This window comes from Corvus hawaiiensis, chromosome 16 (genome assembly GCF_020740725.1).
Source record: "Corvus hawaiiensis isolate bCorHaw1 chromosome 16, bCorHaw1.pri.cur, whole genome shotgun sequence".
NCBI lineage: Eukaryota > Metazoa > Chordata > Aves > Passeriformes > Corvidae > Corvus > Corvus hawaiiensis.
Window position 1 is genome coordinate 15411331 of NC_063228.1, and position 12547 is coordinate 15423877.

Below are 12547 nucleotides of genomic sequence, written 5' to 3' on the forward strand. Positions count from 1 at the left end.
ATCAGCCCTTTTGCCTCTACGTAAAAACCCCACATCACCCCTGCAGCTGGGTGCCTCCCTCTGGCTGGAGCAGGCAGGTGGGACACAGACTGATCCTGGGGGAAAGGCACCTTGTTTCTGGGCAGGAGACCAGCAGGGAGTAAAAACCATGTGGATCAGCCCTTGTCTTGCTGCTTCTGGTTGTCAGCACAAGGAGCTGTGTTTACCCAGACTTGAGGGCAATCGCCCGTCACTAACAACACAACATCCCTCGGTCCCACTGCCCTGAGCCCGGCGAGGGAGCAGGACGGAGCCGGTGGGAGGGCAGCGCTGCCAGGGAAGGACAGGCAGCCCCCAGGACAGCAGGACTGAGGTACAGGATCTGTGGGGCTGGGCTCGTAGCCACAGGTGGTTGGCCTGAGCTGTGTGGGGGACAGTGTCAGAGCCCTTTTCTGGGGCTTGGACCCCAAGCAGCTCAAACTAAGCTCAGGACACACCATCAAGGGTCTGATGGCAACTTTGGGTGTCCAGTGCCCAGGAAGCGAGGTAGATGCTCCTGATGTGGCAGTTAGTACATTTCTCCCTGGCAGTGACTCAGTTTCCCCATCTGTAAAATCCAGTTTCTTGGATTGAAGACTCTGTCCAGCTCTGAAGGAGGACCCTGACAAGCAGTCCTGAGATGTGGAGGGCTTGTTTCCACCAAGCAGATCTCTGCTGCTGGAGATATAAGGCTTAACCACCATGGGGAAGAAAAAAACACCATGGGGAGGAAAAAGCTGTTCCCAGGCCCCAAAACCAGCAGGAATCAGATTTCCATCTGTATTCTCTCATCCCCACCATCATATATTTGCATTTAATAGCTCTGCAATTATTCAGGGATGGCTTTTAGATAGCTGTAGTGTTTGCACATGAAAAGGACTATTTGGCACCGTATGCCTTAGCTTTCTTCAGCTGTGGTCTGGGGAAATGTCACTTTTGTGAGCAGCATAGAGCACATGATCCAGGCAATCATGGGACATGGGGCAATAAAAGTGGAGTGATGGTTTGCAAACAACTCAAAACAGCCAAGTGTGCCCATTATATTATTAATTATAATCACATTTAAAGCAAAGTGAAGCTGTGCCTCTCCAGGAGCTTTAATGAGGTCATATTTCTCTTAACATTTCCCTTGCCAGCTCCTGGCTGTGTGTTATAAGCCATACTCCAGCCAGGCCTGGGCAGGACACAGCAAAGCTGGGCTCCCATCGCTGCCTGGTTTTAAAACAGAGTGAGAGTGAGCAAAACAGGAATTTGGGTTCTCATGGTGGTTCTCATGTCTGAGAAAATGGTGAAGATTGAATCTATCTTTCAGAGCAGAACCTCCCCTTTTCTCCCTGACAAGTTGTTGGCTACTTCAGAGGTAACTTAATCAGCAGGTGCTGATCTCTGCTCCCTGTGACAGGGACAGGACCCAGGGAACAGCTGGAGCTGGGCCAGGGCAGGGTCAGGTTGGATATCAGGGAAAGGTTCTTCCCCAGAGGGTGCTGGGCACTGCCCAGGCTCCCCAGGGAATGGGCACGGCCCCGAGGCTGCCAGAGCTCCAGGAGCGTTTGGACAGCGCTGCCAGGGATGCCCAGGGTGGGGTTGTTGGGGTGTCTGTGCAGGGCCAGGGTTGGACTGGATGATCCCTGTGGGTCCCTTCTGATTCAGGATATTCTGTGATTCTATGAAACTATTTGGATGGGAAAGGAGCTGCCATTAGCGAAGACATGCACTGGCCACGTGTGACATCTGACACATGTGGGAGTTGAGGAATGGTCACCCTGAGTGACTCAAATCTAATCATGGGTCGAGCTTGGTTTGGAGAGATGAGGCTCACAGAAAATAGGAGTAACAAGTGTTAAAGACCTGAAAGAAGCCACCATCTCAGGAACTGGAGGGGTTGAGGTCCCATTCAATATGTTCACACACAGGGCTCACCTTTACACATAAATCTTCGGGCCACATCTTACACCAGTTGAGCTGTTGGAGCTGTTGGACCTTTTTGCTGGCTCCTCCAGCTGCAAATCCATCTTGGTGACTCTTTCATTTCTGTGCCATAGTCCTTATTTGTCCTTATTTCATAATTAGCTGGCAATAAGGTGACATGGTCTCTCTGGCGTGAAGTGAATCCAGACTAGCACCAATGCCTTGATCCCGGGTAGATAGCAAGCACCATAGCATGGCCCCAGAGATGGCAGCAGGCAGGGACAGTCATGGTCCTACTGCTTCCCCCAAACAGGGACAAGAGATTTGTCATGGACGACACTCTGGAGACCAGCCAGATAAAAGAGAAGCTTCTGAAAACCATCTACAGCCTCCAGCTGAAGTCATTTGCCACGCTGCAGTCAGCCAGCCCGCTGCTGCACAGCCAGCGTGGCATGGGCATGGTGACCCAGCACCAGGTCCACCAGCTGGCAGATAAGGCCAAAAGCCTGTGTGGAGATCTGGACAACATCAAGAACCTCCTCTGCTATTGCCAGGATGAGCTGGTCCAGCAGATTCCCAACCCCACTGGCAGCTGCTATGGGGGTGTCAGTGGAATCCATTGCTCCCCGGATGGCTCCATCTACGTGACAGCTGAGAGTGCTCCCTGGGTCCACGTCCTCAGCAGCACAGGCCACACACTGCGGTCCCTGCGCTGCCAGCAGACGGGCAAGGGAGGCAGCATTTTCTTGCCAGAAGATGTTACTGTGACTAGGATGGGAATGGTGGCTGTAGCTGACATGGTGAATGAAGCCATCTGGGTCTTCAACCCTCACACCAGCCTCTCCAAGGGGGAATGGATAAAGGTCAGCAAGGGTGGTTCCCCCAGGGGTATTGGAGTAGACTCCGTGGGCAAGATCCTGGTAGCAGACTATGCACAAGGCCAAGTGCACAGCTTTGCTCTGGACCATGCTTTCAGGACACTCAATGTCCGCTCTGTCCCTAACCTGCAGGGACCTCGCTACGTCAGTCCGGTGCCTGGTGGAGGCTTCGTGGTGAGCGAGGAGTGTGGAGACGTCAAGGTCTTCATGAGGAGCCGTAAGCTCCTCTGCTCCCTCAGCAGCAAATACGGACACCAGTTTGGCAACCCTGCTGGGGTCTGCGTGGACACGGATGGCAGCATCCTGGTGGCAGATGAGCAGCGCCGTACAGTCCACTTGTTCCCAGAGCATGGAGCTCCCATCTGCCTGGTGTCCACAGGGCTGCGGAGGCCCGCTGGCATGGCTTGCTCCTCCTCTGGGCACCTCTTCGTGGCAGACACAGTGGAGAATTGTGTCAAAGTCTTTAAGTACTGTGTGAGGTCCCCGTACAGACCCACCAATGCTAGGGCACCATGTGCTGGCCCCAACCAAACATCCAGATGGGGAGGGAGGGTGGTTCCCCTGCAGCCCTGCTGAGCTGTGGGTCTGTAGGTGGGCTGAGAGCTCCACTGCTCCCACAGATTCATGTCATAGAATCATGGAATGGTTTGGGTTGGGAGGGACTGTAAAGACCATCTCATTCCATCCCGTGCCATGGGCAGGGACACCTTCCACTAGACCATGTTGCTCCAAGCCCCGTCCAACACGGCCTTGGACACTTGCAGGGATGGGACATTGCCCCAGACCTGACTGCCTGATGGTCTCCAGCTTCTCCCAGGACTAGACCAGCTCTGGACCCACCGGAGTACCTAAAGGATGACCCAGCTACTCAGAATTGGCCTTGCATTGGTGCTTTGGCAAACTTGTTATCAGCACACCCTCTATTCCTTGTGTGTTTTCCAAAGCTAATATAAGTATTTCTCCTCTCTCCATATGATTTTGGTGTGCCATGGTCCCATCTTCCTGATGCCAGAGCATGACCGGAGGGGTAAGGCCATGCTGGAAGTCCATGTTCTATCACAGAATCATGGAATCACACAATGGTTTGGATTGGGTCCTTAAAGATCACCTAGATCTACACCCTGCCATGAGTAGGGACACTTTCCACTAGACCAGGTTGCTCCAAGCCCTGTCCAGCCTGGCATGATGACAACTGGTCCATACTAATTCATTCCCAGGCTAATTATTAGGGAGGGTTTTGCAATCAGAGAACAGCACACTGGGTCTGCAGCAGACTTCAGGAAAAGGGTAAGATGATGGTAACTCCTTCTGTGCTGCATTCCTGACCTCTACAGGGAAGCAACAACCACTGCATGGAGCAAATTCCGTATGGAAACGTGGAACTCCTCACACTGCCCCGCGTCCTGCGGCTGGAGCTGCCTTGTTGTGCTCTGGAGAGGAGGGGTCAGAGCCACGTCCGCTGCCTTTATCGGCAGCGGCCAGGGGAAGGCGGGCAGGGTGTGCCGGCACAGGAACGGGTGTTTTCCTCTCCCCACTCCAGCCTTCCGTGTGGGCATGGCGCTCAACGACTCCCCGGTCTCTGCTGATATCCCAGACCCAAGTCACGCCTCTCATCCCACATGATCCCTGGAGAGGGTCTTGCTCCCTCCTGGCCCTGGAACAGGCACTGAACACAACAGACACCTCGTGGTGCCCTCCAAGACCCCTCTCCGTGCAGAGTGAGGCAGCAGCAGGGAGGGGGGCTGCATGGTCTGCAGGAACGGGGGGATGAGCCTGTCCCATCCCAGGAAGCTGAGCTCCCAGAAAACCAAATCTCCCCCAGCTTATTTCCAATTCTGTGGCATCCAACAACAAAAATAGCATCCCAAACCTTTTCTCTAGCCCACCCCAACTTCTGCACCTGCTCTCCCTTTCCATGTGGGGACCCCCTCATGCTGCCCAGCATCTTCCCAAGCTCGCTGACCCTGACCCACTGCTGGATCACAGGACAAAGCTCTTGGGCGCCTGTTGGCACCCGTGGGCCTCTGCTGGGCCAGGCATCCACTGAGGCAGTCAGGATGGGGGTCAAGACGCTCCCATCAGGACAGCTGAGCCCCCTGCTAGTGGGATGGGGGACAACAGGGTTCCCTGAGGAAAGGCGAGTCCTTGGACTTTGGGGATGAAGGACAGTGTGGTCTCCCATGGAAAGGTGAGTGCCTGGCCTGTGGGATGAGGAACAGCAGGGTTCTGTGAGGAGAGGTGAGACCTGGACTTTGGGGATGGGGGATCATGGACAGTGGCATCCCATGAGAAGAGCTGACAGCCTGGCCTGTGGAATGAGGGACTGCAGGGTCCCGGGAGAACAGCGGAGGCCCTCGGTTTTGGGAACAGACGACAACGGGGTCCTGTGAGGACAGGTGAGCCCCTGGCCTGTGGGGATGGAGCCAACAGCGTCCCGTGAGCACAGCCGAGCCCCTGGCCCCGCTCCAGCCCGGGCGGTGGCAGGGGAGGCGGGGGGCACTGCCGCTCCTTATCGCGCGGCTCAGGCGGCCCCGCCGCTCTCGGGGCCCGCGGGAAGGCGCCGGGACGAGCCCGGGGAGCGGCGCTGCCGGGAGCGGGGCCGGCGGGGCTCGACAGACCGGAGCGAGGAGCGGGGAGCGGGGAGCCGAGGCACAGCGGAACGCGGGCGGCGGGTGGCGGCGCCGGCCGGGCCCGTCCCGCTGCACGGCCCGGCCGCAGCGGCGTCTCCGAGCAACCGCGGGCGGAAGCGGCGGAGCGGAGCCGGCGGTAGGAGCGGAGCGGGCCGGGCCGGGCCGGGCGCGGGGCCTGCGCGGGCACCGGGGAGGCCCCGGTGGGCCGGGGGCAGCGCCGGGCCCTTGCCACACTGAGGGGCTGGAGCGGGTCCAGAGAAGGGAACAGAGCTGGGAAGGGGCTGGAGCCCCAGGAGCAGCTGAGGGAGCTGGGAAAGGGGCTCAGCCTGGAGCAAAGGAGGCTCAGGGGGGACCTTGTGGCTCTGCACAAGTCCCTGACAGGAGGGGGCAGCCGGGGGGGGGTCGGATTCAGGGAACAAGGGACAAGATAAGAGGAAATGTCTTTAAATTGTGCCAGGAGAGGTTTAGTTTGAACATAGATAGGATAGGTGTGGAAATTTCTTCACGAAAAGCATGGTCAGGCACTGTCACAGGCTGCCCAAGGCAGTGGTGGAATGCCAGCCCTGAAGTGTTCAAAAAGCCCTGTGGATGTGGCACCTGGGGACATGGTTTAGTGGTGATGGTGCTGCTGCTAGGGGAATGACTGGACTCAATGTTCTCCGAGGGCTTTTCCAACCTTTACAGTTCCATGGTTCTATGATTCTTTATATCCTGGCCCTAATCCCCCTACAAGTGGGATGCTCAGGTGTGGATTTGCTGTCGGATCAGTCCCCCTTGACACCGTGTGGCCACAGGACAGCCTCTGGGGTGAGACCATGGCCACATCCCACCATTCACCTTTGCTTTTCTAACAAAAATTCTGGAATTAATCAGTCCTGGGGTCCTGTATTCATTTTTTTGGTTGCATTAACACATTTTAGGTGGCGTTTATTTTGTTGGTTTTGGTGACCTTGAGATCATTCCATTGATGCTCTCAGGGAAAGATGGATGTTTTCAGCAGAAATAGGTGGATCTGGAAGATTTTAGGCGCTTGATGAGCAGGCACTGCATGAGCATTGGTGGGATTTTTCTGTTAAAATTAGCAGCAGTGAAACAGTTGACTGTGATGACATTTGATGTTTCAATCAGTCTATTGAAATGAGTGAGGTGGATGCACGACAAGTCATGGATTTGGGAATACGAGACACATTAACATAACAATAGTTGATCAGCTGGTTTTCAACTGTCAAGATATTTTGTACAGCCTGAAAATCGTATCAGAGTCTTCTCTGCCATGTCTCCAGCATCCAAAGGGCAGATCATTTGACCTGAGCTATAGCTAGGGTAGTTGGGTGCATGAAACTATGTTAATTTAAAAAGTTGGGGAAGGTGTAAGAGGAAAAACTCGCAAACTAGAGAAGATAAGGGTGAGAAGTGTTTCTGTTCCATGAGAAGTTTTCCCAGAGGATTGTGGCTATCTTTAAAAACAATCTCAGTGAAAAATAAATGTGTGTATGAAGAGTCAGTTGACAGTTCCTCTCTGAAATTTCCAGTGGATGGACAGACCTTTAAGGACAGCTGTGCACAGACACTGAGAGTCCTTCACAGCAATACTCGCAACAACTGTCCCTCCTTCAGTAGGAAAAACATCACAGAGGCTGCCTTTGATGTTTTGGCTTGGACTGAATTTTCCCTTTTACTGCAAAACTGCAAAGTACATCCCAAGGCTTCCCTCTCCTGAGGGATTTTGTTGGCAGTGTGGTGCTGGAAGCCCAGTGTTTGCAGGTGCTGAAAGCACCCAGCACTGGCCCTCACTGCCCCAGAGATCCTCCAGTCCCCAGCAAGATCTGGAGGCCACAGAGGGACTTCATTTCTCCCTCTCTGACCTGAGGGATAACCTCAGAGACCTGGAGTCTGTGAGGAAGCAGGATCTCAGAAGAATCATGGAATCATGGCATGGTTTGGCATGGAAAGGACCTTGCAGACCATCTCATTCCACCCCCTGCCATGGGCAGGGACACCTTCCACTATCCCAGCTTGCTCCAAGCCCCTTCCAACCTGATCCTGAACACTTCCAGGGATGGGGAGTCCACAACTCCCCAGTTTACCCCACTATAACCCCAGAGGTTAATCACTCCCTACAGCTGCTGCTCCATCCCTCCATGCTGTAGGAAATTGCCAGGTGCTGAGCTTTACTGGCTCAGCTCTCCTGTACTAAGGGAGAGGAAAACAAAGCCACCAGGCCCTTCCTGCTGCGCATCCTCCCTCTGTGTTGTAAATACCCTCTGTGTTCCCTTTCCAGCTGACTGGGTCCCTCGAAGAGGAGCAGCCTCGGGGGCCTGCGGAGTTTTCACATCCCTAACAAAGCACTGAAGGACAGGAAAGGACAAGGGGGGCCGGATGCCGCCTGTTCTGCGCCAGCGCCCTCCTTACTGCAATTATATCCCTGGTAGAAACCTCCACCTTATTTAAAGAGACACTGTCAACTGCCTCAAAGCTCCTTTTTGGAAAAGTCTCCCAAGGCCATTGAGATGTGTTCTTAATGATGGGAGAAAAGCACTGGAGATAAAGAGCACTGATAAAGCAGAGATGCTTCTCCTCTTTTAGACTGTTGAATCTAATGAATTAAAACTATTTCAGTTAATCACTGCAGTCTCTTCTGACAACATTATCATCTCAGTTTCCAGATGAGGGGAAGAGCTGAGCGATGTGATCAAGATTGCTCAGTGAGTTTGCCACAGAGCAGAGCTCTGGGCTGTGAGGTGATAAAGCAGACTATAGCATGAACCAGTGTTTGACTGTTGGTAGCAGCAGGAAATACTCCCCAGAGGCACCATGGTGTGCTGTGATGTAGTCCCTTCCCTAGGAAGTGCTCCAGCACGTCCAGTGTGGGATCCAAGATCTAAGGCTAGGTGAATTCCTGATCTTGGCTGGTCTGATGGGCTGTGCTTATCCAGGTACCACCACAAAAAACCCCTCCAGGACTGGAGAAGGGCTTTACTGGGAAACTCCAGGCTTACCTTCAAAGACTGCAGATCATCAGGAACCTCCTGAATGTGTGTGTGGCTGTTGGCTGTCACTAATATCATTACTCAAGTGGTTGGGCTTAGTGTTTTCAAACATGCTTAGTTCTCCTCTCCAGTGGCTTTGGCCAGCTCACATTTTCTTTGCATTTACTCCCCATCCTCAAGTTTAACTTCTGTGTTTATTGGCAGGTGTATGTCCCTCCAGGGTCACTGTCATGGTACTGAAGGTGTTCTTTCCGTCGTGCTGCTCCTCGGCAGACAGCGGCATTTTGATCGGCCGCTGGATCTCGGAGCAGAACTCTGCTGTCATCCTTGCTGTGGTGCACTTCCCCTTCATTCCTGTCCAGGTGAAGCAGTACCTCGGGGAAGTTCAGCGTGTGACTAAAGTCAGTGTTTCTGTGCTTGGCTCATGGAGCAACAGCAAACAGGAGAAAGAAGATAGTCTGAGTGAGTTCCTGGAAGACCTTGGGACCATATTCTGCCATGAGCCATGGATTCAGATAAGCAAAGAGGGCGACAGCAAATTCTGGAGCTGTTCTACCCTTCAGAAAAACTCTAAGAACCCTCAGGAGGAAGAAATCATCTTGGTGTACTATGACCAGCGCAAAGTCATGCTTTCCCATCTGCACCCCCCTTTGGACACAGCTGGCCAGAGGGCAGAGGATGCCTCAAAGCTCTCGGCCATCTTTGACACGGTGGCCAGGAGCCGGGTCCTGTTCATGACCGACAGGTACGACGAGGGGCCCATCAAGCTGACCCACTGGCAGTCGGATGGGGTGGAGGCCAGTATCATCGTGGAGCTGATGAAGCAGGCCTCCGTGCCTGCCTGCATGCTGCTGACATTCCTGCTCTCACTGCTCTCTGGGATCTGCAGGAGCAGGTAGGGGTTGTGACATCACCCAGCTTGTTTCACCTGGAAATGTAATTCGTGTTTAGGCATTGCTGGACTACTGCTCAACCCCAGTGAGAAATGTGATTCGAAGTTGTTCTGTTGGAACAGGCTGCTGCAAGAGGTCCTGCTGGAGTCTGGGGAGCTCCACTGAAAACACAATGCCACAGCCTCCCTCAGAGCTCTTTGTGGAGCTGGGAGGTTTTCTGAGGAGGCATTAATGTCCTTCCCATTTGCAGCAGGGATAGTTCAGCCGTGCTTCAGTTTCATCACAGCTGAAACAGTGGATTTCTGGCTGTTCTGTGGCTGACAGAATGACATGAGGCTCTCCTTAATGGCTCAAACTCCCTGTTTGCTGTGAGTCCTTCTGCAGCTGTGAAACATCAGCAAATACTGTTTCTAATCTGTCCTCTCTCCAAGAGACTGTGGTGCTGCAACCTTGGCACTTTATAGAAGTTTAGAGGGATTGCTGGTCAGCCTGAATCCTTGGTGAAATCCTGTTCTCACAACTGTGAGCCTGAATAGGGTGCTCCAAATGTAACACGTGGCAAGTGCTTGGACTGGAAACTAATTCTGAGCAGATTCGAAGGGGAGAAAATTAGAATCATGGAATCATTTACCTTGAAAAAGCCCTCTAAAATCATCGAGTCCAACCATTAACCCAGCACTGCCAAGGCCAGCACTAACCCAGGTTTCCAAATGCCACATGTTTTTTGAATGCTTGCAGGGATGGTGATTCCACCACTGCCCTGGTCAGGCTGCCTGGAGAGGTTGTGACAGAGAGGGGGGTGGAGTTCTGGTTCTAAGCTGCAAGGGGACACTAGAATTGATGAAATTTTGATAACAGCTACTACTGTATTCATGGATAGATCGTCTCGAGTACAGCCTAAGGGAATGGAGGTTTTTAACAGGTTTCCAATTGTGTGATACGGTTGTAAAAGAATTACAGTGAAACTCTTCCCATGCAAAGATTTTCTGAGCAGTTGGGTTACACATTTTGGTACACAAAGGGAAAACTGTCCAGTTTTGGACTATTGGAAGAGATTTAGGTTCAGACCCAAACCTAATATCATCAAGGACCCCTGTGTCCTGGGACTGCTCTGTAGATACTGTGTGTTACTGGTTCTTAATGGTGACTAAGTCACAACTTTGTGGTCGGGCAGAAGATTTGGAGTCAGCTCCAAAGGTCATTTTTCTGTCTGTGTGCCACGTCCAACAGATAGGATGATTCTTTTCTGCACAGGCACTTGGTCTCACTTGATCCTACCTCGTCTGGTGCCAGGACTGAGGCCAGGCTTGGAGTCAGGTTAAGCCCAAGCCTTGCAGACATCCAGGAGGCTGCAGTCTAAGCCTAGGGTGGGAGCTCAAGCTCAGCTGGCAGGTTGGGCCCAGATAGCTGCTACCCAGCTTCTCAGGAATTCAGACTTCATCTTTTCCTAGGGCCAGGATTGATGTTTTGAGGTAGAGCAGCAGCCAGCTGTACCTGCCAGCAGGCAGAATGCAAGACTTGCTGTGCATAAACCTACGCTGAGCCTGTCTGTAGCCTTGGGAGGCAGAGCTTTCTCTCTCCTTTGTTTTATTCACCCACAGTATCAGCTTTGTATTTACTTACCTTACTCGTGTTTTAAAACATCAATCTTGGAGAGCAGAGGTTAGTACCTGGCTTTATAACAAGTCTCCTGCTTGACCTTGTAAGTCATTCAGAGGAATTTGGTTCCATTTTGCGCGTGATGTGTGGTACAACCCCCTTCATGCCAACATACTCGAGGCAGGGAGGGTTCAAGATGTCATGTGCAGGTGTCCTTCCAGTCCCCTCCTCCCCATGCTGGGACAGAACATCCCACAAAATAAGATTTACTGAGTTCTTTCTCCTTCAGGTCACAGGACTTCTTTCTTTCCCTGTTTTTTTGTGATGTTAAGGGATAGTCAGCTTTGAAAGGCCAAAGAAAGAGATCAGCAATGTCCTCTCAGGCTGCAGAGGCTTGGGGATTTTTGGAAATGCCCCTGTTGTGTATTTGCACAGGAGAAGCAGGGCAGCAGTGTTGGAAATCTCAGGGAGAGAGTTGCTGCCATCCCTCCAAGCTCAGCCAGCGCTCCCAAGTCCTGCACATCCCGAATTAAGGCATTTCTTCAGCACCACCGTGTACTAAGGGGTTGCCATTGCAATTCTGCCTCAAAGGGACTTGAGGGCAGCATTCCATTATCCCTGAAGGTCTCTGCTCTTGGGGACATTAGGGTGTTTTAGTCTTGAGGCAATAAATTCTGTGTGCTTCTTTTAAAAGACGTCTGTTTATAAGCACCTCCAATTCCTCATCCAAAGGGAGGCACTGTTCCTGCAGTTTCTAGCAAGGAGCAAGAAAACACTCAGGAGTTCTGGTTAATGGAGCTTAATATTTGCATGTAATCCAGATTCGGAAAGATTGATTTTCATCTGATGGCTGAAAAATCCCCTCTCACTCTTGGGGAAAAAACTGAATTGGAAAATCAAGACTTACTCATGGAGGCTATGTTAATTTAGTGCTAAAATTCCATATATTTGGAAATACCCCAAAGATCTCCTGCTGCTTAAATAATGCAATGACACAACATCACTGGATTTTGCTGGGTTTTTTTATATGGTTGGTTTTCCATTGAAGTTCTGAAAATTGTTCTATAAACTGTGTGGTAAACAAGTGGGAGTATTTCTGGCAATGCACAGTCGATGTGCAAAGGGGTAGGAGACCACGCACGGAATATTTTTTGCTTTCTTCCTCAGTCCTCCCAGAGAGGAGAGTTCCCATAGCACATCTTGCAGCTGCTCTATTGAGCTTTTTGCAGTATGTTTGTATTTTTATTTCAATAAGTATGTGTATGTATTTCCTTTCCAAAGAAAGTATGTGAGTGGAATAGAGGTTGTGCTTGTGGTGGTGAGTGAAAAGAGAGTCAGTTGTAGCACAGACAAGGACACCCTTCTGATGTGGTTTTGGGCCCGTGGTGTCCAGCTGAGGAGCTGAACCATTGCAGGCTGCAGTGGGTGCACAATGTTGTGGTGCTCTGGGGATGAGACTGCTTTGGGAATCATTCCCACCTGTGCAAGACATTCCCCAGGCAGACAACAGCAGCCTGTCCTTTCCCTTGACCAGGGGTGTCAGATTGGGGGTGACCCAGGGGTGTCAGATTGGGGGTGACCCAGGGGCTGGCTGCCTCCAGCTTGAGGAGCAGCCGTGGATGGTGAGAGAC

The 12547-nt window shown here is 52.3% G+C and overlaps 2 protein-coding genes across 6 annotated transcripts in view; both read left to right on the forward strand.

The window, feature by feature from the left end:
• The first annotated feature begins 1702 nt into the window (after nt 1–1702).
• Nucleotides 1703–3421, forward strand: NHLRC4 (NHL repeat containing 4). The gene has a single exon (XM_048321220.1). It carries the CDS (start codon nt 2214–2216, stop codon nt 3378–3380), a length of 1167 nt encoding a protein of 388 aa, XP_048177177.1. The 5' UTR covers nt 1703–2213; the 3' UTR covers nt 3381–3421.
• Nucleotides 3422–5117: 1696 nt separating this feature from the next.
• The window catches only part of PIGQ (phosphatidylinositol glycan anchor biosynthesis class Q), a 38377-nt gene continuing 30947 nt past the window's right edge, over nt 5118–12547 (forward strand). The window contains exons 1-2 of one of the 5 annotated variants that reach the window (XM_048320885.1): nt 5118–5200; nt 8629–9319. In XM_048320885.1, coding sequence (XP_048176842.1) covers nt 8655–9319 — 665 coding nt within the window. In that variant the 5' untranslated portion in view covers nt 5118–5200; nt 8629–8654. Of the gene's footprint in view, nt 5201–5392; nt 5571–5866; nt 7863–8628; nt 9320–12547 lie in introns of those variants that run through there. The other 4 variants (XM_048320884.1, XM_048320886.1, XM_048320883.1 and 1 more) reach the window with 4 other exon arrangements.